This window comes from Cantharellus anzutake, assembly GCF_015039405.1.
Source record: "Cantharellus anzutake strain C23 chromosome Unknown EI90scaffold_3, whole genome shotgun sequence".
Classification (NCBI taxonomy): domain Eukaryota; kingdom Fungi; phylum Basidiomycota; class Agaricomycetes; order Cantharellales; family Hydnaceae; genus Cantharellus; species Cantharellus anzutake.
The window spans coordinates 2038442-2063442 of NW_024066953.1; the positions used below are offsets into that span (position 1 = coordinate 2038442).

Genomic DNA, 25001 nt, shown 5'->3' on the forward strand with positions numbered 1-25001 from the left:
CTATTTCCCTGTATTCGTTGAGTTAGCAAAGTTTCGCGCGCACATTCGGTAATCACGTGTGTCGTTCCCATAGTTGTTCGTATGCGGGAGCCGTTTTCGTTTAGTTGTTCGGGATTTATGATATGCGCGGGTGTTTATTTCTTTCATATGGGCTTCTGTGATTTATTTCAGATTTTTCCCTCATGATCTAAGGTTGTTTTGCACCTTTCGTGCTTTGTTTTGACCGGGCTCTTCCTTATTTGGACGGAAATTGGTCTTCGCGATCTGCCGAAGTGCGGATCTCGGTTCCGACGGCCGGTTCCCTGCGCATCGCCACCCTCACGTGTCATTACACATGATGCGGATTCCTATATTCCCGCCATGGGTATAACTTCACAACGGCTGGACCGTTTGGGCTGAGAATTTGCATAACTATAGTTTCCTATTTTTCATATTTTCCGTGTAAATTTCGTTGTATGTTTTAATTATGGATCCTACGCAATCATCGTCTTGTCCCTGAGCTCGGACTTTTGATGTCGCTATTCCCGTTATTGGATTTCTCATTAACGCATGATCCTTTTATTATGGAAATTTGGGAGGATTAAGAGTAGATCCTTTCCTTTCTAATGGGCTATCAAGCTTGTCTCGGTCGTTACTAGTTAATCTTCGCGCTTGCTTTTTAGACATTGTCCTCGTTTTGCAGGAGTTTTAGTCATATCTCCGTCGTTTATGGGTAGTTTCCCCTATAATTACTCTCATTGGTTCCGTTTGGGTGACATCTACATTTCCTATTATAAACACGACTTTGACTTTTGCATTAGTTCCTGAGGAATCTTTGTTCCGTGGTACTTCCATCCTTGCTATGTGTGCGGACGTGGGAAAGTAGTTTCCGTGGAGGTTCTCTGATTATTTTTATAGTCAAATCTTGGTCGATTGTCCTAATTCTTGGTTTAATATTTGCTATAAATTCCCCCGAGAATTCCGTCTCGTTGATGGTAAGCTTGAAGTATTTTTGTTATTTTTCTTTCTTTCGATTTATCGTGTATAGTCGTAATAATTCGTAAAAATTCGTAAAATTCGTTAAAATTCAGGTCCTTCTATGTTCTCATATCTACTTGTCGTATGAGGTTTTGTGATTTATCTGGCATATTTTCATAATGGGTTTCCATAGTGTGGCCGTTATTTCTCCTACAGCGGCACAGAGGGAGGGTGGTGCTCAGCCCACGTCAGGTAGCCCCACTGTCCACGCACCCGGACTCCCCAGTGCGCAAGATGCACTTGGGGGAGAGTTGTTTTCCACACGCGACCCCGCATGGCCCAGTATCGGGCCCGATTATTATCTTTACCACACACCCGCTACCCACCCCGAAAATTTTTTTTCCTTTCCATACTTTCCCCATCCACCCCTGAAGAGGAGCCCAGTGTCCTAGGCAACGGACCACCATGCGCAGAGGAGGGGGGAGAGGGGGTTTTTGAGGTTTAGCCACTTCGGGGCGAAGTGGCATTAGAGGGAGGGTGGGGAGCGGGGTGTAGACCCTGCTGGATCCCCTGGGACTCTCCCACTATCGCTGCTACCTCGGCGTTACCACACCCCCGTCCCTGCATACCCGGAGGAGCGCAGCCCGGAGGTCAAGTGCTGCACGACCACCCTCCATACCCGAAGCGGGCACAGCCCCGAGGCCGGACGCGATCATGGGGACGACACGACTGCAGCTGGGGCATCATGGGATGAGGGATGCAGGCTGGAGGTCGCTGAGTCGCGAGCAGACAATGGAGGGTGCTGAGGGACCCGAAATTTTTTCTGGCAAGTCTTAGGGGAGCGCTGCATATGCGGCGATGGACAACTACTTTAATTTTTTTTAACTTAACTTTTATTTTTTCACCGCTTTTTTAACTTAGAATAGTTTTATACTTCCACCCCTACACTATCCCCCGCTCCCGCTCCCACCTCCGCTTTTTTGTTTTGCTTTGTTCTAACCACTTGAGGGATGGGTTACCTGGGGACTAGGGCCACTTCGGGGCGAAGTGGCTTAGAGGGAGGGTGATGTCAGGGCACATACCCTGACTTAGCCCGGACCCGGACCCGCGTCCGGACCCGCTCCACTTCCCGCGCACTTCCTGCGCCGCACACTCCGCGCACCGCATGATCCGACCCCGGATCCCACCTCATGTGACTTCCGGGTATCCCCGGAAGTTTTCGCCATATCGGGCCACTGTGGGAAAGTGAGAAGTTAACCTTCTTCTCACTTTCTTACCCACAGTAGTGTTATGCCCTGAGATGGGCTGCTGTTACAGGTTAGCCTGTGGGCCATAGAGAGGGGTCATGGGGACCCAGGATCCGTCCCCTGACACTTTGCAAACTCAGCAGCCAGTGGTGCCAGGGCCATATCTGGCCACTACATCAACACAGAAATTGGTTGTCTATTGGACCACCATGCCACAATATTCCAAATAGGCCCGCCCAGAGAGGAGGTTGCCAACCCCTGTGAATCCAAACTAAACTGGAAACATGCAAGTGAAGAAGAATTCACCAAAGCACTGAAAGAAGAGATAACCTGTGAAAATCAAAAAGTAGAAAGCCTAAAGGGCAACCTACTCAATGAGAACCAGCACACAGCCCTGCCCGAAGAACTAGAAGAAGCAACGGCCATTATCCACAAAATAGTGGAAAATGCTGCCGCAAAATCCGTTCCACTCAGACGCCCCAGCAAGGCCTCGAAACCCTGGTGGAATGAGGACCTAACTAAGTCATACTGTGAAATGAGACAAACCAGAGACTCACTAAGAGGATGGGTGAAGGACTTCAACCGCCCATCGGTGTACCTTGCAGGAAAAGTATAAATCCCTACAGAAGGACATACACACACAAATCAGAAAAGCCAAACAGGAATACTACCATAAACTAACAGAAGAAGCCAACTTGGGCAACATGTGGGACTTCCATAAATGGACAAAAAGCCAAAGGACATACATTTCCCCTCCAATAAGGAATGGTACAGACCACCCGGCAGTAAACCACAAAGATAAATGCACCATACTACATGAAAACCTTTTCCCCCAACCACCACCACTGCCAAATACCCCAACAATCAATCTTACCCCCCACAACGAAGACATGGAATATGTCAGCATAACTAAGAGAGAAATCTGTGATGCCATATTCACAGCTGCCCAACTAAATGCACCAGGAATCTCAGGCCTGACAGGCCAAGCATGGTGCTGGGCATGGAAAACAATGGAGAATGAAATATATCACCTACTGAGACTATGTGCCAACTCGGGTTACCACCCCAAAATCTGGAGAACCGCCATCGCAGTGGCCCTGCAGAAACCAAACAGAGACTACATGCTCCCCCAGTCCTACAGACTCATACAGCTCCTAGAAGTATCAGGCAAAGCCTTAGAAAGAATCCAGGCACGGAGACTTGCCTTCCTGGCAGCAAAGCACCAGCTCTTCCCCAACACACAGTATGGGGGACTACCGGGCAGGTCAGCGCAAGATGCCCTACTCACGATCACACACGACATAGAGGCTGCATGGAACCACAACAAAGTGGTCACAATGCTCACCTTCAATATCACAGGATTCTTTGACTTCATCCCCCACTCGCACCTCATTAACACTATGAGGAAACTCCACATCCCCATCCCCATAGTGAAATGGACACACAGCTTCCTGTCAGACAGAAAGGCAGCCATCTGCCTTGATGGCAAACATGAAGAACTCAAACCAATCACAACAGGTGTTCCGCAGGGTTCTTGCATATCCCCAATCCTCACTGCATTCTTCACACCCCCAATGTGCAAAGCTGTCATGGAGGAAACCTTAAAGAAACTGGATACAGACCCAGAGCTAAACATACAATACAAAAAATGTTACAAAAATGGGGCCGGAGGCGCCCATTTTCGTCCGTTCTTGGCGCAGGAAAGTGGAAAGTGGAGGTGAGGTGGTTCATAGGTTTTACAGGTGGTTTCACAGATGTTAGCACAGCGGGTTTTTTGGTAATTGTTGATTGGTTAAACTTAATTACTATACAAATCATGTGATACAGAACCCATAAGAGTCTAAAATGGGAAATTCCCATTTCCATAACAAAAAAGGACTAATAAAACTCGCACCACTAACACTCTATGTAGACGACAGCTCGCTGGCAGCCTCAGCCCCATCTAGAGCCGAAGTGTGGTCCAGATGGCCTTCACAGTAGCCCACGGCTGGCTGAAGGAAAGAGGCTTAAAAACTGACCAGGTGAAGAACGATCTAATGCACTTCACCAAGTCCAGGACCGGCAGAAATGCAGGCCCAGGCCCGGCAGTCACCATACCCACAAACATGGAGGGCACAACCAGAACAATCAACCCCTCCAACCTGATGAGATACCTAGGTATCTGGTTCGACCCACAGCTCAAATTTACAGAGCACATCAAGAAGACAGCCACGAAGGCTGCGAGTGCGGCCCATGCACTGAGAATGCTCGGCAACTTGGAGAGAGGACTACACCAGACACATCTGCGCCAGATGTACATAGGTGCCATCCTCCCAATCGCACTATATGAGCTCCCCATATTCTGGCGCTCAAAGTCCGGACTGATACTCAGAACTCTATCCACCCTACAGAACAAATGCCTGAGAATGCTAACTGGAGCATTCCACACAACCAACATCAATGCCATGGAAATAGAGGCCTCCATTCCACCCATCGACATCTACCTTGAATACAGGATGGAAATGGAAGCGACCCGACTAGCCTGCCTCCCAGACAACCACCCGATAATCAACCGACTGTACCCACACCAGAGAAGACTCACCAACCCCACCACCCCTCCCAGTGTTCAACCCCCAGAAAAAATACAAGACGGACCCGCGGAAGCACTTCTCCACTTGCATCACCCGGATCACCAACCACATTCTCCCAGGGACAGAGAGGATCAACCCCCTCCTCAAAAGCCCATGGGATTTATCTGAATACGACATCTCCGAACGCATCCAACTCTTCACCCCACCCAACACACCCGGCAACTCATTCAAACAGGAATGGGCCGATGACCACCTGGCATTCACCACCGAATGCGAAGACGACCCAGACCTCCTCTTTGTATACTCGGACGGCTCCCGATACAAAGAAGACGGAAGGACCAAAACCGGATATGGCACAGTAGGATACCACTGCAGCAAGGCCATATTTGAAGAGAAAGGTGCCATGGGCGAACATGTCGTAGCCTACGACACGGAGGTGATGGGCCTAAAGACAGCCGCAGTCAACATCCGACGAACCCTGGATGACGGTAACGTCACCATTAAACCCTCGCGCATTGTCATATACGCAGACAACACGGGTGCACTGAATCGCGTTTTCCAGGGAAAACCACACAAAGCGCAGGAACTGGCCAGAGAATTCAGAAGGACAATCTGCAAAATCCTCACTGAGTTCGAGGACGTCAAAATTGCTCTACATTGGTGCCCAGGACACCTCGGCATACCGGGCAACGAGAGAGCAGACCAACTAGCCAAAGACGGTGCCCGCCTCAGGCCAGCCCACCCAAACTTCAAATCCCTCTCATACATAGAAAGCCTACGCAAGAGAGAGATGGCCGAAGCCTGGACACACCGCTGGGTAAACACCCCGAACTCCCCGAGATCGGGCTTCTACAAAGCAAACCAACTCGCACCAAAGCTAAAACCCACCAAACGTTTCAGCAACCTCGACAGAAAGACATTCAGCCGAGTCCTACAATTCCGCACAGGACATGCCCACATCGGCGAATACTACCACCGATTCAGCATAACAACGGAGAGCAAAGGGTGCCAATGCGGCAAACCCACACAGATGAGGACCCACATTTTAGCGGAATGCCCCCGAGTGTACAGACACAGACACCTACTTGGACACGGCAACCAGACCAGGTTCCACACCCTCGTAGGAAAAGTGAAAGGCATTGAAAGACTTGCGTCCTTCATCAAAAAGTCCAGAACAGGTGACAAACACCAGACCAACGGCCGCCACGCGGAGAGGAACACGACCCCAGGAACCCGGACAGCCGGGTAGACGAGAGACCACGAAAGCACAGAACGAAGCAATGGCGGAGGAGAGGAAGAGACGGGCGAGATGAACACAATAAATTATTTCCTTATTTTCTATTTCTTTTATCAACACCTCGACAATACCCACCGACACCACATAACCCGAGGATCACTGACACCAGACGATACCAACCGGACTACCCACACATCATGTATAGAAAGTCCCCTTTATGTACGCTACGGTGTATCGACGGGACAGCCGCACTGCCACGACATCACGAGGCCGCGGGGTATTAAGATAGATTTATCATCATCCCATTCCACCCAGCCGTTGCTGAGAAAAACGAGGGGGATGTCAAACCTATATTTATAAAGGATGAGAATCATGGTTATCGGCTGGAGAGATATCTGAAGGATCAAAGTGCGAGCCTTTCCCAAAAAACCGCAAGTGTGTGACTCATCTGGTTGCGAAGATATGGAGTGTCTTTGGTCAGGCTCGGTGTTGGCGAAGTCCAGTCACGTGGACAATAATTTCGTAAACGCTTGGCGCTAACTTTGGCAGGTTGACATGTAATTTGAACTCTATCAGCCGTCGTTTTGCATAGCGCCCGTCGAGTGACTCTCACTAATTCCGGTTTCTTCAGGATGTCCAAGGTAAATCTTGCCAATCTGGGCCGCCATCGCCCATGCCCGTTGACTGAATTGGGATTCCATCGGAAACAACGCATCAGGACGAAGAAGATTCGTCCCTCGACTCCCCTGGCCCGTTTCGCTACGACGTTCTCCCTCCCCGAGCGCGTCGACCCCGGGGCCGAATAAAAACGTCAAATCCATCATCTGACGGCTCCCATCATAAACGCTCAAGACTTTCCTCTGGTAAGCCGCCTGCCGTGGCGGCTGAGATGCAGTTACTGACACGTGTCTCATGCGCTCTTGCGCCTTGATCACATCCGTGCCATCAAGGAAACTCCCCAAGTGTGTTGCCCGCTGAAGATCTTCACAGTATGAATCTCAACACTATCCCGATAGTGGCTACAGTCCCAGAGACGCCTCGCAAAAATCAGGCAAGAGAGATCCGCGCGAAGCTCGTTTACTCTCTCTATAACGAGTCCGGTAAGTCGCAGGCCGATGGTTCCCCGAGCAAAGCTCTTGGGAAGCCTGCAAGGTCACCTGAAGCCACTCGCCAAAGGACAGAACGTCTTCGCGAGCTGTTCCAACAGGAGGCCGATGGTATGGAGTCGGCAGGATCCCTCAGTCCAGTCCGTCGTGGCTCTGATGTCAGCGAATCGCCGCACCCTGCACCCACGCCCGCTGAGCTCCAGTCTCCGACACCACCTGAAAATCTAGCATCCGATGGTGAGTCTGCGTGGCAGTAGTAGCACCTTCCAATTGTGCCTGAGTTCCCTCTTTCCAAGATACCGTCCCTGGCTCCTCTGGGAGCGATTCCGAAAGTATGTCATCCTTCCAGCCCTCCAGCTTGAAAGTTCACTCGCGCCGTAATTTAGGAGCAGTTATCGCCCCGCCGTCCCAGCCTGATTCCTCAGCAGTTCAGAAAGGGTCTCCATCATGTTTCTTGTCCGATGGTCATTTTATTATAGGGTCTAAAGATATCCCTTCCTATTGCGAGCTTCAAAACCAAATGACAAGGCACAAGCTCCCTTGGGCTGTCCAATACGAAACCTGGCGGTACAACATGGCACAAAAAGAGCACCCAACGTTTTCCCAATGGTGTCAAATATTTCACTTTCTGGACAAGCATGCCCGTCGCTCAGAAGGACATATCTCCAACATCACAGCCAGAAATTTTTCCAAAGTCTGCGCGGCTTTTCTTAACGCACCTGCAATGGGTGACGCTGAGCTGTCGGAAAACTCTAAGCTCATAAATGAACTTGAAATGCACCTCGTTGAGCCTGGGGATACATCCCAAGACCCGTTTGTCGAGCTAGACCGGGAAGAATTAGATATCAAAACATGCGAGTTGGCACGACTTGGTGTCAGTAGGTCCCAGGGTCAAGCGCTCCCATGGTATGGTGGGAAAGGTAGGTGATCCAGTGATTTGTCTTGGGTACGGTGGATTCATTGGTTGTTTTTCGAGTTGTCCAAAAGTTCCGTCTCTCTTCGGAACCCACGTCGCGACGAGACAAAAAGTATGCATTTCAACCTGAAAAACTTGAAATAGGGCGATCGCACCGGGTCTCTCGTTTCTATGGTTCACGTCGTGTGATCTCGGTCTCCATCCGAGACTCTATCGTACGCCAGGCAACGAACCGGCTAACCGAATTCTTTTCGCACTCGTTCGTCTTTAGTGGCAAGGTTTTTCAGGCAGTTTACGCCAAGGAAGCCACGGTGTATCTCGTTGAAACAGGGGACTTCATGCCATCGCACACTTCGACTGCAGGAATGCTCCCAAGCCATCTGAGCTCTAATGGCCGCCTCAGCCTTTCCGAGTTTCTCGAATGGCATAACCCTCTTCGTTTGAATCAAAAACAGGTATCGTATTTATTTTTTCATGATATGTTTTTTAATGTGAGTGCCCAAAGTCGATGACGAAATATGCGGCTCGCTTTGCACTGGCTTTTTCGACGTCGGTGCCTGTGTGTCACATAGATCCCAAAAACGTAAAACGACTTCCAGATATCGGTATGGTTCGTCCCCTAATGAAAGTCAAGTTTATTGACCAATCAGCCATGTTAGAGCGACATTCAGGTGAAGAGAAAACTCCCTCTCACCTAATCTTCACTGATGGGTGCGGGTTCATGAATCGCGCATGTGAGTATCCACTATGCGATACTATGATTGTTGACGGTTACCGCTAGTGGCCAACATCATTCGGCAACGTTGCAATCTCGTCACCATCCCTGTGGTCGTTCAAGGCCGCTTTGGGGGAACCAAAGGCTTGGTATGGTGTTTCCCTTCTGATACCGATGATCAAACTGATGAAATGTGTGCACAAGTACCTTTTGCACCCAGATCCCAGCTTCAACAGCACTGACGAGCCAATGCTGTGGTTCCGTGATTCACAGAAGAAGATTCATAATCGCCCTGAGACCCCGTGCGACGTTTCCCAGTTTGCGCTGGATTTACTTCAACCAGCCCGCCTCGGACTTCCAGCTAGACTTTCAAAAGAAGTCCTGAGTTGCTTGAGCTATGGCGGCGTGAAGACGGCGGCTCTCAATTCGTTATATTGTAATGGGCTACATACGGAGTATAAGAAGCTTGCTGATTGGGAAGGCGATCTCGCAATGCTGAAGCTATGGGATGCGGTCTGCGAAACGGAGCATATAATTCGTATGAGGGCAAGACGTGAGGCGTTGGGAGCCGCGCGGGCCTTTGGTCTCGGTGTGGAGAAGGGCTCGGACGCTGAGGTGCCGGATGTTGACGAAGACGAGAATACAGCTGGGCAAATGACGCTGGGCGAGATGGTGCTTGCATTCCTCGCTGCCGGCTTCAATCCAAAGACTCAACCAAATTTGGCAATGAAATTGCGAGTCATTATGTCTGGTGTTATAGGCCAGTATATTGATCGCTATAAAGTTGGAGTCCCACTGTCAGCTGAAGGCCTTGCGGTGCCGGGTGAGTGATGCAGGTTCCGAGGCCTTTTTTAAGGAGTAATTTGCATGCGAAGATCCTTTGGGAATTCTCGAGCCCGGAGAAGTATTCTGCCGCTCTAGGTGAGATGAGGTGCCACTGTGAGATAGATTGTTGATATTGGATACTCTTTCCGACAGCACGCCCTGGCTGGATTCGGATGGACATTGGCGAGACACGGTACTCGGGCCAGTGCTAGTGCGTTCATCATGATTCAACTCAAGATGGTTCTAACATCACATAAACAGGCTACGAGACACCCCTGCAAAGTATGTTCCATTCGCATTTGGCTCGACGTTTCGTCTTCACTTAACGATGGTAAAAGGTAGCATCAGATGTCCAGAAAGTTCGTGGCAGCCCTTTGTCCTGCGCTTATGCCGACACATTCAGCTAGTTCGAAGCGGTCAACTGCATGCAGTTGCGTGATTACCTGGACGTTATCATCTTTTCGACAAAGGGTGATCGATCCCCCATGAGCCTACTTGGTGGTGGTGACTACGACGGCGACACAGTGCTTCTTATCTGGCAGCCCGAGATCGTCAGCGATTTTGAGAATGCCAAGACTTGTCGGGCAGACCCGCCAGCGGATTTCGAAAAGCGGAATTTTGAAACTGAACCCAAAAAAGTAACAACTTTCCTGGAGGAAACTGATGGAGAGAAACATCCGGAGAGCCAAGCGAGAAAGGCGCAGAAATATTTGCTCTCCGCACTCTCTGACCCTTCGGTTGTTGGCCGGTATTCAATTATGTGTGTGTCATGACCGACCTTTGCTTGTTAACAACTAAAGATTTCACAACAACGACACTCACGCCCAGGCACGAAAAAAGTACGCAATTGCGGCGGTGGTGTTAACTTGCTTGACAAACGTGATCCGTAGCGGCATTTCGACTTGGCTATGATCATCATGAGACCGTGCGGCTTGCCCAAATGTGCGTGCTCCCACAGACAATCAATGCCATCTAATCTGTGACCTCTGGAGGTTCTGCACTTGCCTTGATGGCGCCAAGTCTGGTCTGAGAGTCCGGAAACAGGTCTTCGAAGCGGACCTTAGGAAGTACGAGCGCTACCACATTCCTCATCTGCAGAAGAAAGTGGCCGAAAAAAAAGGGTCTTTCGCCATTACCGATAGTCAATTACAGAGGGTCGAGGTCCAGCGATCCCCCCAGCTTGGAGAGGATATCATTAAGAAACTATACGATACGGGCCAGAAGATCCAGGTTTGGTGCAATCATTTCAACATCACTTCGACCCGTTTCACACTCTGTCTTCCAGGGAGAGCTTCTCAAGGCGTGGGATTCTCGTCAAGAAAAGGCAGACAAGCGCCACTGGTTGGACAAAGATTTGACTCGGCCTTACGAGGATGCAAAGGATCGAGCCCGACGATGGTCGGAACAGTATGGTCAAGATGCTATGCAGTTTGCGCTTCGCCAGATCGAAGACGCAGTGAAGGATGCTCGAGCTCTCTACTTGAGATTCCATCAGCGGCGGCTATCGACCGCTGAACGTCAAGCCAAAGTTCGAGACGTGTCTTCCCAATATGTGTCCTCCTTAACCAAGATCAACAGCGTTGCATTCAGTGAATCGGAAGTAAAGAGGGTAGCAGCCTCGTATTGTTACGTATATGACCTGGAGGAGCATCCCCGTCGAAATCATGGGACAGAGTATGTCGCTGGATTACGTGTCTATAGTTGAAACTACTAACGGTCGACCCTTGACTGCAGCTTTCCGTTCGATATAGCCTTCCGTGACATCGCGGCAATCAAAGCTTCAAGCACGCTTACGCACTCTACGATCACTCGTGAATTCGCCGACCTCTTTGTTTTGCATCGCAGCACAATGAAGCTTCTCATGGCTCTTTGATCATCGTTGTTCTTTCTTGTTCCACGTATCTACCTCGTGTGGGTCTCCCATTCTATTGATTTCATTCCTGGATAACCACCGGCCTGTATTACTCTTGTGTCCATATATTACTTGTATTGGATCATGATGGATGAGGCCCAAATGAGTCATTCACGTATTGTTGCTTCCGCAGTTGAACCACTTTTCTGAGTTGGAGGTATTGATCGTTCCCGACCGTCGTCAGCTCGTGCTCGACAAGTCAGGGAGCAGTGGCCGAATTCGCCGTATCTGTACCGTTTTGAGCGAATAAGGCTCAGTTCCCTCCGCCTGGAACGCTTCATCCTCCATGTCTATTTCTGCTTTTGGCAACGCCTACTTCCCCGCTTCGTTACGACCTTACTTCTTCCTGTCCCACTCCATAAATCCTCGGAATGCAGCCTCGTCCCAGTCTGCTCTCTGGTCTCGATATTACACGCCCGGCAATCAAGACTTTCTGTTTGTTGTTGGCTGGAGTCTGTTATTCATCGTCCTCAGGTGGATAACTATGCGGCTATTGCGTAAAGTGGCTTTATGGTGGATACCGCCGCCCTCCAAGATGTTTGCTGCCCAACTAATCTCTAATGGAACATTGGACGTCACTCAGCCAACTGAAGGACGCAAACATGAGTCGGCCGGTAGTTGTTCCAGGGCTGTCGAAAATGTGCTCTATCCGCGAAGAGCACGCGTTGACGCGTCCGAAAAGTGCACCGACGAGTCCGTGAGGCAGAATGTGATGAAACGTTCCGGGAAGGAGTTACGCAAGGCGGAGAAGACTCGACAGAGGACAGCGACTCGTTTCGCGGAGCAAGGATTTGCATTCCTTTATTATTCGCATGCTTGGCTATTAGGTTTGGTATGTCGTTCCACCTTTCGTACGTATCTCGTAATGTGGGCTAACTCGCCTGTGCTCACTCTACCTGTTTTGCACAGTGGGTCCATGCCACGATATATAAGACAATTCTGGAGACGGACTTGTACTGGACCTTATACCCACATATCCCTATTCCCGGCCCCGTTAAATTCTACTATCTAGTCGGTCTCACCTTCTACTCCACACAAGTCATTATTCTCAATGTCGAAGAGAGACGGAAAGATCATATGCAGATGTTCACTCATCACATCGTTACAGTGTTGTTGATGGTAGTAAGTTATTTGACCAATTTCACGCGGGTTGGGGGGGAGATCCTTTTCATCCTTGATTGGTGTGATATTCTCTTGCCCGTGAGTACAGAATTCTCTGTATGTGGAAGTCTTTCATCAAGATGAATACGCGTTCAGCTCGCAAAGATGTCGAAGTATCTCTCCATCCCGCTCGCTCCAGACGTGATCTTCGCCATCTTCCTGATATCATGGCTCGTAACACGTCAAATCCTCTTCCCCCGTATTGCATGGGCTGTGACGATAGATATGCCAGTTAAACTGGATCTCGTTTGGAACCCCGCAGCAAAACGATACGCTACACATAAAGGCTGGATATTCTTTGCCTCTAGTCTCTGGATCCTCCAAGTGCTTCTAACTATTTGGTTTGGGATGGCGTGCAAAGTTGCGTATGGTGTTATCCTGGGTAGGGGTGCGGAAGATACAAGAAGCGATGATGAAATGACTAGGTAAGAGTAATATCATCTGTCGCTTTCAGGATGTAGCCGTGGCTTATATACGCTTGTTAGTGACGAGACAGACTCATCAGAATCGACCTCCCGCGTTCGGCATGCCAAAAAGTCGTAGAGAAGGCGATCGTTGCCTGTAGTTATCTGGTGCTTTATCTACATAACCATAACGACTCATTTAATGACTGATACATATCCCCTTGGTTTCATTTTGGTCGCTCTGTCGTGGGAGAGCCAGAGCCTGAAACAGGAAAATCTGGAGATTGTTTTTTTTTTCACCTTAACTAGGGGTTCGGTTATCGAGTTGAGATCACCTGTATCGCAGAACACCATCGATCTTGAATGAGTCAATAGCATGTATCTTGTATAGGGGGAGTGGATAGACATATCACGCTTCACCTCTTGGGCTAGTTACTTAAGAGTACTACTGGTCGTTCCATATTAGCCATGCAAGCTTGCGAGACGGTTTTGGCATTGAAAGCTCAAGTGCAGGGCACTCTCTGCAGCGTGCTCAGCTCGACGGAGTATTAATGGGAGGCACGCCGCGCGCGGCTGCGTTCGTGACTTCCCCCGGGCTCTATATCTATGCCGAGTGAGTGCGAGAAGATAACTGTTTGGACATATCTTGATGGCTGATATCGAAAAGAATTAATCACCAGCGCGATCCATACCTCAAGTGAACTTAAAATAGATTAATCGACCACAGCACGTATATAGGAATACACATGTACTACCACAAGCTAGCCCGGGAAAAATCAGACACACAAAACCAGTATGTACAACATAAATACACGCGGGGTGAGATTATGTACATACAAAAAAAAAAAGATCGACGCCCCCCCAACCAGGTATGAAAAGAAAAGAAAAAAATGGAGCAGAACAGGAACAATAGAAAGCTTTTTCGACGATGATTCTAACAATGAAGCGCGCACGTCGCGGTCCACTTTTTAGGGCCACAACCAAGCCTTTCTCTTTTTGAACCATTGTCTCGATACTTAAAGATCAGTTGTCCCCATAATTTTGCGGCGTCAAGACCATCACCTTCTGCAAAACGCGTCCTTCCGGACATTCAGAATCGTGCAACTTGAGTCCAATGGACCCAGCGCAAACGATCACCCTCGTCCTAGCCGCCTTGATAGGTTTCTCATAATAATCCATATCCTCCGCGTTGAAGTGACCAGCATTGGGAAAAACGAACGGACGAAAATCGATTGGAGGTACTACGCTCTTCACTACTTTGTTCCATTCGTAAGCCATTTGAATGACGGGACGGATAGGTTCCAGATCAATAGGAGGGTTGTTAGTTCGGTCGCCGAAGATGGCTTGGAGGAGGGGCATAATGTGTTTATCCGTGAGCGTGCGTAGGACGTCGTCAACGAAGGATGCCTGAAACTCGTCGCCAGTTAGACTTTCGAGTGACTTGAACGTTCCAGCCTTCCAATGTATCATTGAAACGTCATTTTCTGGTAAAACCATCTCCAACGTAAGGATTGCTCATCGTAAGAAAGGAAACAGATAGAACTCGCCATCGTAAAGGATCGAATAGTAGATGCTCTTCAAATATTGCGAGCGTTTCGTTCCTTCTTCCCCTCCGACTCTTAAAGAAAGGGACGGATGAAAAGGCTCCAAGATCTCATCATAGAGAGCCCTCGAGATAATGGAACGTAGTCCATAATCAATCACATCCTCCAAAGGCCGAGGAGAATTCCTTTTAGACAGAATCATCGACGGGACGGCATTCCCCTCGGGAAAAGCATTCTTCAAGAGTGTTAAATTACTGACATCCCCAGTGGACGGCACTTCGATATCATCCTCGAATGGCCAGTTCTTTAGAGTCCATTCGGCAACACCGGTACAAAATTGGGCAATGTCAACGTTGAAGTCTGCAAAAACATCTACGAGATGTTGGGGAGGCGCATAAAGTACTGGGAATTGAGGATTGACGGCCTGCGGAACGAAAGGCTCTTTGTACTGAGTGACACTAATCGAATCAGGAGAGAAGGTCAGTATCTGCATCGTCACCACCAAAGTCAGTGTGTGACGACGAACCTGTAAGTCGACTCTTCAGCTGTCGCATTCAGCCGTTCCATCTTTCGCCTCATTCCCGAAACCTTTTTATCCTGATCTACGAGAGTCCCTGAAGCAGCAACTTGTGACGAGCCTGAGGATACGATCGACCTAGTACCACTAAGATAGCGCGTCTAGGCCCCCACTCGTTAGTTTCCAAGGATTGTACTACAAGTAAACAAAACTGGACGCACAAATTCTCCTGAAACACTCCCAGGGTATTCGGAAGCGGGTTGCGAGGGCCGTGGTGGCGCCAATAGGACGCTCCAATTCGAAGGTGAAGGTGATGCCAGTAAACGGGGAACAGGTGGCGGGAAAAAGGAGGATGTTGGTGAAGATGGCCTAGCGGATTGGCCCGATGATCCTGTCACTGAAGTAGGGGTACGCGGGGTAGAAGCGCTCCTCGCTCGTTGAGCTCGACTGACTGGCGCCGTCGACCGCGAAACCCGGCCACCACCAGGCCTAGGCATGGTCTTCTTCTGGGGACGGTCCTTCTCCTTCTCCTTTTCCTTTTCCTGGTCGGTCGATCGCCCACGAAACATACGCATCCTAATTCTCCGTTATTATGCGCAACAAAAACTGGTTGCGAAGCTTCAGGGCAAGCGTGGAAAGAATCATTCAGTCATTGCTCACGTGATCACCGCGCCTCATTATCTATTTTTACCCAGCGTAATGACCTCAAAAGCTTGACAGTCAATCTGCGAACCTCAAGCAGCCAAAAGCATAAAATCAGACTCTCCTAGAATGACTCGAAAGTAGGAAGGGCACGCACTGGTTGCTAGCCGGGTGATGGCCCTGACCAAATTGAATGGCTGTGCGAGTTATTGAGGCACTTCATGAGTGGAGCTTGGAAGCTTGGTGTCATTGCCTTGCGACGCGAATCTAGTGTCGGGGTCGTGCGTTGGTTGCGGTTCTGCGGCTTCAACGGCTTATCTGAAGAACCCAACGGGAGCGTTTATCAAAGGGTCCCCAGACACTAGATCCCGTCAACCACACGGGGGTTGGGGGTGTTGAAATGATTGGGATAAGTTCATCAGTTCAATTGCCTTGTTCGGCGGGACCAACCGCACAGAGATCGAGAGGGGAAGCCGAGGTAAGCTGTGCCGGCACTTGCCTAAAGAGTGGGGCCCCAACGGATCAGCCACTAGTCCAATAGAAGGCATGTACGTCCACATGGTGATGGGATCAGTGTTGAGGTCTTGGAAGAACGTTCGTATAGGGTTCCCCCTTCGAAGCCAAGTTGTATTGCACAGATCTCTCGGACGCATGATGGTCCCGACTTCTATCCTCCGTCTGGCCTTCAAGACAGCAGGGGAACGGGAGCCATTCGGGGTAGTCAAGCAGCTTGAGACCTTGAACGCTGCATTATAATCAATGGACACAGGATTGCTTGGAGGGAAAAAACGTAACCTCCACGAGCTCAAAGCGGGAGAAATGCTTTTAGGCAGAATCGATTAACGGAGCAATTTTATTGCTACAGGGATTGCAGGGATGCACCAAAGGGTTACGTGAAGTGCATAACAATCCATTTCCGCCGATGGACCGGACCTGCTTGACAGGAGGATCGACTTCCTATTTTGGAAATTTGAGCCAAGTCAAACGCATTCATACACCTGAAAGGAAGTGTACGTGGTACGGGCATTTTCGAGCACACGCATGAGCTCACACTGAGAGCATCGAACTGAGAGGATTGCCTTTCACCGGCCTCCCAGGCGAGTAGTTTATGTAGATGCTAGTTCTTGATTAGATCCGAGTCAACGCCTTTGTTGTTCGTCTCTGAGCGAACAACCCCATGCTACACCATCGGCGATGTCTGTGTAGCATGTATCGATGAAGATTTCGGGGATTCGAGTTGATAACCTAGGTTGCAAACCCAGCAGGCGGCGCATCAGGACGACGACAGGCGCGCCCAGCGCCTGTCCGCAGGCTGGAGATGTAGACGGCGCTCCGACCGAGACAGGGAAGGTGAAAAGGCCGAGACACACAACTAGCCAACTTTTTCGTCCCACTTGTACAGGTGGGCAGCATGCAGCAAGCTCACGAATATCCGATGGCTGCCATTCGGACTTTGTGTTTGGAGAGAGTGCCAAGATGGAGAGGGAGAGACATTATACAAGTACATGTGACCCGGGTCAAGTGGTGAAATCAAAAAAAGATGGATCAAAGGAGAGGGACGCAAATCCAGTTGCCAAATGTATTGAGACAGTGATCCCAGGTCACGGCATACAATTGATGAATATTATTTGGCAAAACCGTGAGAAACCCCCTTAATTGTTTTCATTCTATTCTAATACATATGATTATTCGTCTCGAAATTAGGAGGGCCATCAAACTGATCACATGCTCATTTCTGAGACACTCAAATATCAGCACAACGCCGAGGCTCAGACGGACATCCACTATAGAGACACCTTGCTTGCTTGTACAACGGACATCAATGCCCGATCAGCAAGCTTGGAGCCGACTTGGCAAGAGAAATTCACACGAAAAGCAGCCGTACTAGTCCTTGTGACGACCACCATGTGATGATGAGGGTAAATATACAGGACAGAATGTTTATATGCTCATCAGGAGTCGAAAAAAAATATCATATTATGTTCCAACTAGATGCACAGAAAAGAGAAAAACATTGAGCAGATCCACTTTAGTATTCGCCAGCCGTGCGGTAACAACATTTGACTGCTTGGTTGCATTGCTCAGCCACTCTTTTGTTCGTCCAGCGTCTTCAAAATCCATGGCTCTGAGGTTGTGAATTGAGCAGTAGGAACACCGAGCTCAAGGAGAGTCGCAAACGCCTTGGAGAAGCTATCACAAACATCAGGTTAGCTACATAACCTGATGGATCTCAATGCAAGCCACATACTCCTTGAAGAATTCGTCTTGGCTCTTGGCATACTTGTACACCCACTCGCGGAACTTCTTGTCTTGGATGAGAGCGTAGTCCGTAGGCAACATCATGAGCGTCTACAGCATACAACTCTTCAGTGTCTGTCCAATATGGAACAAGAGAACGTGCAAATCACTTGCCTTCGTTTTCGAGTCTTCGTACTGCTTAGGTCCGCTCCACTTGCGCCACTGCCATTTCTCGTTGGCCAAGAGGGTGAAAAAGTCATTAGTGAAAGTTGTAGGTGAGAAAGTCCAAGGACCCTCAAACTCTGAGCTGCAAACGGAAATCGAATCAATGAACGCACTTGAGACAACCAAAGCAGGGGCCTACCGATTCGGATGGCAGCGTCCCAAAGCGTGAGCACCAATAAGAGCAACGATCTCCTGATCGTTGAAGCTAAATTCGAAGATTAATTGAGCAAAAAGGCTAAGGGGGGGGGGGGGGTCTTGACAAGTGCTTACCCCATTCGGTAGAAGATAGCACGGATGTGATCCTGGCTCTTCGATGCATCCGGGAGGCGTCCATCAGGAGGAGAATCCTTCGTGAAGCCATCAACCCGTCCAGGTCTCCAGGGGCTGATAGGAAGAAGGCCAAAGAATCTCAGTCACACAGAAAAACAGAGGGAAGAAATGTCCGAATGTCCGTACATATGAGGCCCTTGCATTTCCTGAGAAGACCACAAAGAAGAACATTCAGCATCCCAATATATCCGATCAATCACGGCCAGAACAACATACCTGAACAGCAGCAACACCAGCCAAGGTCCAAAGATCACCATAAGAAATCCAAGGGAACTCTTGCTTGATAGGCTCTAAAACTTTACGGGCTACATCCAAACCGTTGTTGGCAGCATGCAGGGATTCCGGCTCGAAGCGCATGGTAGCATAATTGCTAATTGATGGCATTCGCGTTCATGGAACGTGGCAATGTGGGGGGTGCTTAATCTGCCGAGATCATCCATTCAAAAAGTTTCTACATACCTTCCGCCAGTCTTAGTATCTTTGTCGTACGTGCCACTAGCGTGCCAGGCCAAACGAACAAGGACAGGTCCAAAGCTTCCATCTTATTCACACGATTCATCTTTCAGCCAAAATATGCATGACGCTCGCGCCCTCCCCCATCACATACCATCGTAATCATCAACATCAAGAATGTGAGCAACCTTGTTGTAAACCTTTTGATAATCCTCCTTCGTAGGGACGTAGTTGGCCAGCGACTTGGCAATTTGTGAACCTTCTTTCAACGTTGATTTGGCGCTTCGTGCAGTATCGTCTTGGGATGTATAGACGTAATATCCAGCACCAGCAAGAGCAGCAGCACCGATAACGCTGTAGAGGAAAGTGTTACTGCCCGACTTTGGAGGAGGGGCGCCACTCCCAGTAGTGTTCCAACGCACGGAGGTGCGTAGCACAGTTGACTGGGGACGTGCACGAAGGGCGGTGCCGCGCAGGTTAAGCCCTGCAGCTCTGCGGATGACAGAAAATGACATGGCGGGCGTTTCGGAGGATGCACTTCTCACTGTCTTGCGTATACAAAGATTGAACTTCGGCAAAGTACTGGGGGAACAAGGTGTGAGTGCCGATCTTGGACATGTGATCCAGAACTTTCAGAATTCAAAATTGAAATTTGCGAGTTGCAGCAACAGAGATTTTACACTCGATTATTACAGCGTATAATGTGATAATGTTATGTGCACTTTATTAATGTCGGTGGGATCAGAATCGGTTGGAACTGCCTGCACAGATGAAAGCGGGGCAGGAGCAAATATAAGTTGGGGATCAAAGTCTGTTACTAACAAAACGAGGCCGAGAAAAATTATAAGAGGCGAATCATGGAGTTCGAGGAGTCTGCGGCTGGGTCCCAGCTACAGGAGTGCCAGTGGCTCGCAAAGCATCGATACACGCCTCACTCCGACTGCGGTCCAGCACAGTACTACGAGTACCAGGTGAAAACGATGATACCGGATGAGCGCTAGAGCTTGCACTCTCCGACTGATCATAACTCGGTAAATCGCGGTAAAACGTCAGAGGTGGGGGTCCACCACCCAAAAAGCCACGTGATGAGATACCATATGACGGAACACGACTCAAAAGATTGATGTGTGAGTGATAGTGAGGCCCACATTCATCATCAGCGGCATTGCCAGAGGGGCTTAGAGCTGAAGAGCGCGTGGGGGAAGGTGGGGAAGAACAAGACTGCCGATCCCTATCCCTTTCTTTGCCCTTTTTCTGGCCGCCTAACCTAGTTAGGCTGGAGAAGGGCTTGAGGTGGAACAAACCCCTTGCAGTGGTCGAGCTCGAGGCAGTGGATGCCGTCGAGTGGGGATGATGTCGACCGTGTGACGGGTGGACATGATGTTCGTCGGGGGGCTCCGGACTACCCGCACGACTATTTGCCCGGCTGCCCATTCGACTAGTCGAAGGGCTGGCATAATTGCTCCCCCATCCAACGCCACTCCTATCACCATACCTCACTGAATTAGCTGCCTCCCCAAGCGAGAGCATCAGTTCCTGATCAAATTCGAGAGGATCACGATCCTGGTGTAATCCTTGCGCTTCCTCAAATGAGGACTTCCTTGACCGCGCAGGCGATCTCGGTACAGATGCTGACGGAGACGCACGACTGGAATTATCATACGACGAGGAGGGGTGTGGCCCAAAGAAGCCTCCAGTCGATGACACGAAGTTCGAAGCAGGCGCACCAACAGGAGAAGGTGCTGACCTCAACGGATTTGTTGCTACATTTCTAGCTCGCCGCCTCCCATTTCCCCCAATCCCAGCTTCCAGCGAAGCGTTCGCCACGCGGTCAAGGATATGTTCGTTGTAACTCGGCAGCTCGACCACCTCTTCCCCTTCGTCCTCGCCTACCAACCCTTCTTCAGCACCTTCGCCATTTCCAAGGAGTAAATTCCGCGTCGTACGAGTCGCGGCTCTCGCCCCTCTCAACAACCGAGCATCGAGTATATGTAAGGGGAGTGAACACTTCAACTCAGATGTATGTCCATCCAGGTTGGAAATGAGTACGCTGAAGATGATCTTGTGGGATATGGCAATAGGATTAAGAATGTTTGTCGGGTTAGCAGCATGGGAAAATGGGGAGGATTGCGAAGGGGATACACCCGACGTCAGGTGGAGAAATAGTGTCGTCTCAAGATCTGACTCGCCGACGCATGAAACTGGCACTTCATCCAGCGGGGAAGCCAAGGGAGGAGATTCGGCAGGCGATGAGATATGCTGGGTCTCGGGAGACGGAAGTGGCTGGGAGGAAGCATGTTCCCCAATACGAGGGGATCCACTAGGGATTTCACCAGAGGGTGATGGCGAATCTTCATTCTCAGTACTCCCGATTTCTCCGCCAAACATTGTGTTCAGGCTGAACGTCCGGTCCGTACCGCCTCTCCTCCGGTTAGCGGAAGCAGAAACCATAGGAGAGGCTCCTTGAATGATAGAGCTAAGCGCAGAAACATGCCCCGATGAATGCGAGCGGAATCCCAGTAAGCCTCTGAAGGATGAACTTCGAGAGCGAAGGTGTCTCGACCCGCTGGAAGAACTCTCGCTAGAGTGATCTGCGCTCGTCGATCCCATGGGCATTAGCGATTGATATGGTGGCTGGGTACGACAAGAAACAATCGACGCGAAACGAACATGCCCTCCCTGTTGGACTTTAACTGCTTTGCCATCCCTTACCTCGTACTTCGCGTGTGACATAATTGTCAAAGTACTGGACTGGCGATTCTTCCATCTCGCAGACACACGCTCCTTCAGCTCAATATCGATGGACTTCACGGAAACGCCCTTTGAGATAGGCTGGAACTTTACAAGCGTAGGGATCGTATCTCCTACGGCGAACGCTTTGTGTGGTATGAGGAGGGAATATGTGATCTTCCCAGGCCATGTATTCTAAAGACGACTGTTTTCAGAGGATATGGTGAAATGCACTCAATTGAACTCACCTCCACTTCCATGACCTGGCCGAACTCGATAGCTTCAGGATCAAACATCCGCATAAGGTAAACGGGTCGCACAGCCGTCCAATTAGAATGGAACGACGACGATCGAACCGCAGTTGCACGCAGTGCGTAGGAAACGTCGACACCGGCACGAGGAATACTCATGCTTGCCGGCAGAGAAGCAGGTACCAAGTGCTGAAAGGGAAATACCTGTCTTCCTTCCTGCCATTTGCCAAGACAGCCGAGCATCATATTGAATTGAATGAATAGAGCAGGCATTGTAGCACAATTTGATGAGATTGTATGAGCGCTTGAGGCCGAGTTCTGAGGCTTACCCTGATCGTATGCTTGTGCTCCATGAAGGTCCAGCTATGCGTATATATCGTATGGGATGTGGGCTGAGCAACAGAAGGCCTGTAAAAGCATAGAGACGCTTAGTGGACATGCCAAGAGTATAGCCGCCGGGAGAACCCCAACCCTGCGTAGAGAGAGAACCTTACAGCGCCTCGCCAACTGGTAGCGTCACTTTGCCAATAAACTGCATGTTGATCTCCTTGATGCTTGTCGACTCGGCCAAGTTGAGTACCAAGTTGCCAGAAAGGAGCGCATCGTCCATACTGGAACCAACCCCTCGACAAATCAGGTTGTCCTCACTCAAGACAATCTGCAATGGGTCAACGTGATGGGGCATGGCGAGAAGGCTCGAAGAGTCAATTCGTGGCGTAGTTGGGACGAATTCTGGAGGGTTATTGTGAAGAGGGGCAGGGGCGGCAGTGACGTGGGTGACTCCTGTATCTGTGGCAAGAGGAAAAGGAACCGGAGCCGCCAGGAACGAGGCGCCATTGGCAGGAGGGGTAACGGCGGCCGCCTGTAATTCCGAAGCAGTGAACGAGCGCAGCTGCCGCTGACTCAAGTCACTTATTAGGGCCTGTGAATATGATGTGGTTTGCAATAAAAAAACCGTGAAATTGGCAACATGACCGAATCCGTGAAGATTTGAAATTACCTGACTGCGGTCGGCATCCTCTGCCCAACGTTGATTTTGCTCAATATTCTCCAAAGGCACAGGCCACGTTGAAGACAAGGGAGGCGGGAGTTCTTCCATGATAGAAATGAAAGTGTGCCCTGAAATGGATACCTTCTTCCTTCAATGCAGACACCTGAAGCCAGGCCGAGTCAACAACTGAACAGAAACCGAGAACCACTAGCTGATTGAATCGGGGCTTGAGCGCAATACGAATTGCCTTTTGAACAGTTCCGCAAAAAACTGCGAGGTCCACAAATGGCACGGAGCCGTAACCCTCACGTTGTCAATGAAATTGTCCGAGATGGATATTGTATGCTTAAGAAAAAGCGAACTATCGTGACTGGATCAAGTGGAGATGCTCGAGTAGCAGATGAAGTAACTTGGTCCTTGCACGGGTACGGTCTCACACGTTTGCTGCCTTCCTTCGGTGCAGGGATAGAGGGTGAAAGGGTCTGATCATCATCCGGCCGTTGAAGGAAAGCAGTAGATTTATACCTGGTGGTGAGTACGATCTTCCCGACATCTTTTCTTTGATGAACTCAATCGGAGGCATTCTTCAATTTTTAATTCAGTTCGCGTCACCAAACGACATTTCAGCGCCAAATGACCAAAAACGTGCATCAGTTTGCAGTGCCCAGTGTGTTCAACATTTTGACTTCCCCAGCTTCGAATTCGGACTTCCTAATCATTCTCACCGTTCATCATTCCAAATGATGGACAAGTTTACATGCATTTTCACTTGATGTCGCGAAAAGCACTGACTATCACGACTATGAGCGAGAATGTTTATGTCGACCTGTTCAATCGCACGCAGTTAATCGATTGCAAAAAAAGCAACGTGCGGCAGCGGTTTGGCAAGCACGGGCGACAGCCAACGTTCCTATCAATCCTGATATTGAAAGAATTTCCATGGGCCTGACCCGAAACACTCCGATACACGCCAAATTGCTTTGCTTCCGCTCTTGGGAATCTAGGATAAGCGGTCATCGTATTATTGGCTTGGCTCCCAGGCCTGATGTTAGCCTGGATTTGTCTGGGCTTGTCTACCGTCGTCACCGTTGACTCTAGAAGGCCGCGGCAACGACCCCTATGTTTAACGAGGCAATTCTGCCTCCACATCACGATCAGTTCGTGAACCCCCTCTAATGGTAACCTCCTGAAGAACCTGTACCATGTTCATGCCCAAGACTTCACATCTACTGGTTTAATTGTCCATCGACAGAATAATCATCCGCACATACGTATATATCTCATGTATTTGGTCTTCTTATTTCTCTACTCTCATCTGCACCTTAATGACTGGCAAGAGGGGCCAGCCGGTCTTGCGAACTTCCGTTTTAATGCATATTCGACTGTCGCTTCCCCGAGTGAAGCGATAAGGGCCAATTCATTGCAGGTCGCAGGCCAACCGATATCTCTACTCTTTGGCAGAAATGTTGACCCAATCGAAATTGGCTGCGCCCAACTCCTGCCTCGACCCACGGGATTCTCCCAAAGTCTACCGAAACGCTAGAAAGTGGGAAATAGATAGCCGAAAAACCCCAGACGGAGATTTCTTCGTGAGGGCATGGTATGTAAGTACTGGAAGACTTCGTGAATATCGCCCGTTCGATCCAGGCGCGTGGGGAACTTGAGCATCTCCCTTCGATGCGGGACATGTGTCGCTGCCAGTTCATACTGTGAAGAGGCAGCTGAAAGATCGATGTAGCTCAGTGTTCGAATCTAGAACGAAGCGAGATCTATATCGATTTCCATCAACCCAACCTCTGTGTGATGGTACATTTTATTCTTTTACTCCGGTCCGAGCTACGCGAGGATCGGATCGTAGCGCCTGGAACCGGTCCATCCCTGGCCCCGAACCTTCTGCGTAAAGTGATCTATCTGTAACCGACCGTCTGGTGAGCGCAATACCGATGCGCAATTGCGTGTGGCGGATCAAGATTTGCCCTGACAATCCTCGGGATTACCTATTCGCATGCCTATCGCAGGTTGGGCGGGAC

General features: G+C 49.7%; 7 protein-coding genes across 7 annotated transcripts; 3 read left to right on the plus strand and 4 right to left on the minus strand.

Annotated features, from left to right (window-relative positions):
- Positions 1-6535: 6535 nt before the first annotated feature.
- EI90DRAFT_3150340 (RNA dependent RNA polymerase-domain-containing protein) lies at positions 6536-11446 on the plus strand (the record flags this gene model as incomplete). The annotated part of the gene is made up of 20 exons (XM_039065650.1): positions 6536-6652; positions 6730-6874; positions 6962-7354; positions 7414-7449; positions 7504-8037; positions 8094-8488; positions 8539-8638; positions 8693-8767; positions 8815-8897; positions 8953-9571; positions 9624-9669; positions 9727-9784; positions 9835-9855; positions 9912-9932; positions 9981-10333; positions 10402-10412; positions 10464-10515; positions 10566-10803; positions 10859-11247; positions 11308-11446. The coding sequence occupies exons 1-20, from the start codon at positions 6644-6646 to the stop codon at positions 11444-11446; spliced, it is 3717 nt and encodes a 1238-aa protein (XP_038922928.1). The 5' UTR covers positions 6536-6643.
- A 325-nt stretch (positions 11447-11771) lies between these two features.
- Positions 11772-13075, plus strand: EI90DRAFT_3143636 (TLC domain-containing protein; the record flags this gene model as incomplete). Its single annotated transcript, XM_039065041.1, has 5 exons — positions 11772-11987; positions 12145-12178; positions 12253-12317; positions 12395-12685; positions 12743-13075. 5 exons carry the CDS (start codon positions 11772-11774, stop codon positions 13073-13075), a joined length of 939 nt encoding a protein of 312 aa, XP_038922929.1.
- Positions 13076-14073: 998 nt separating this feature from the next.
- Positions 14074-14520, minus strand: EI90DRAFT_3116240 (uncharacterized protein; the record flags this gene model as incomplete). The annotated part of the gene is made up of 1 exon (XM_039062871.1): positions 14074-14520. The coding sequence occupies one exon, from the start codon at positions 14518-14520 to the stop codon at positions 14074-14076; it is 447 nt and encodes a 148-aa protein (XP_038922930.1).
- Positions 14521-14565: 45 nt separating this feature from the next.
- On the minus strand, positions 14566-15680 carry EI90DRAFT_3116241 (uncharacterized protein; the record flags this gene model as incomplete). Its single annotated transcript, XM_039062872.1, has 3 exons — positions 14566-15052; positions 15121-15272; positions 15333-15680. 3 exons carry the CDS (start codon positions 15678-15680, stop codon positions 14566-14568), a joined length of 987 nt encoding a protein of 328 aa, XP_038922931.1.
- A 294-nt stretch (positions 15681-15974) lies between these two features.
- EI90DRAFT_3011792 (uncharacterized protein) lies at positions 15975-16509 on the plus strand (the record flags this gene model as incomplete). Its single annotated transcript, XM_039056510.1, has 2 exons — positions 15975-16034; positions 16168-16509. 2 exons carry the CDS (start codon positions 15975-15977, stop codon positions 16507-16509), a joined length of 402 nt encoding a protein of 133 aa, XP_038922932.1.
- Positions 16510-17770: 1261 nt separating this feature from the next.
- On the minus strand, positions 17771-19519 carry EI90DRAFT_3278882 (heme peroxidase). The gene is made up of 10 exons (XM_039066634.1): positions 19444-19519; positions 19154-19398; positions 19006-19087; positions 18763-18916; positions 18673-18692; positions 18487-18600; positions 18356-18421; positions 18166-18298; positions 18002-18102; positions 17771-17943 (listed from the first exon to the last, which is right to left on the minus strand). The coding sequence occupies exons 1-10, from the start codon at positions 19512-19514 to the stop codon at positions 17835-17837; spliced, it is 1095 nt and encodes a 364-aa protein (XP_038922933.1). The 5' UTR covers positions 19515-19519; the 3' UTR covers positions 17771-17834.
- Positions 19520-19661: 142 nt separating this feature from the next.
- Positions 19662-23520, minus strand: EI90DRAFT_2988811 (uncharacterized protein). Its single transcript, XM_039056052.1, has 5 exons — positions 22981-23520; positions 22475-22902; positions 22310-22388; positions 21978-22196; positions 19662-21924 (listed from the first exon to the last, which is right to left on the minus strand). Exons 1-5 carry the CDS (start codon positions 23077-23079, stop codon positions 19855-19857), a joined length of 2895 nt encoding a protein of 964 aa, XP_038922934.1. The 5' UTR covers positions 23080-23520; the 3' UTR covers positions 19662-19854.
- Positions 23521-25001: the final 1481 nt, after the last annotated feature.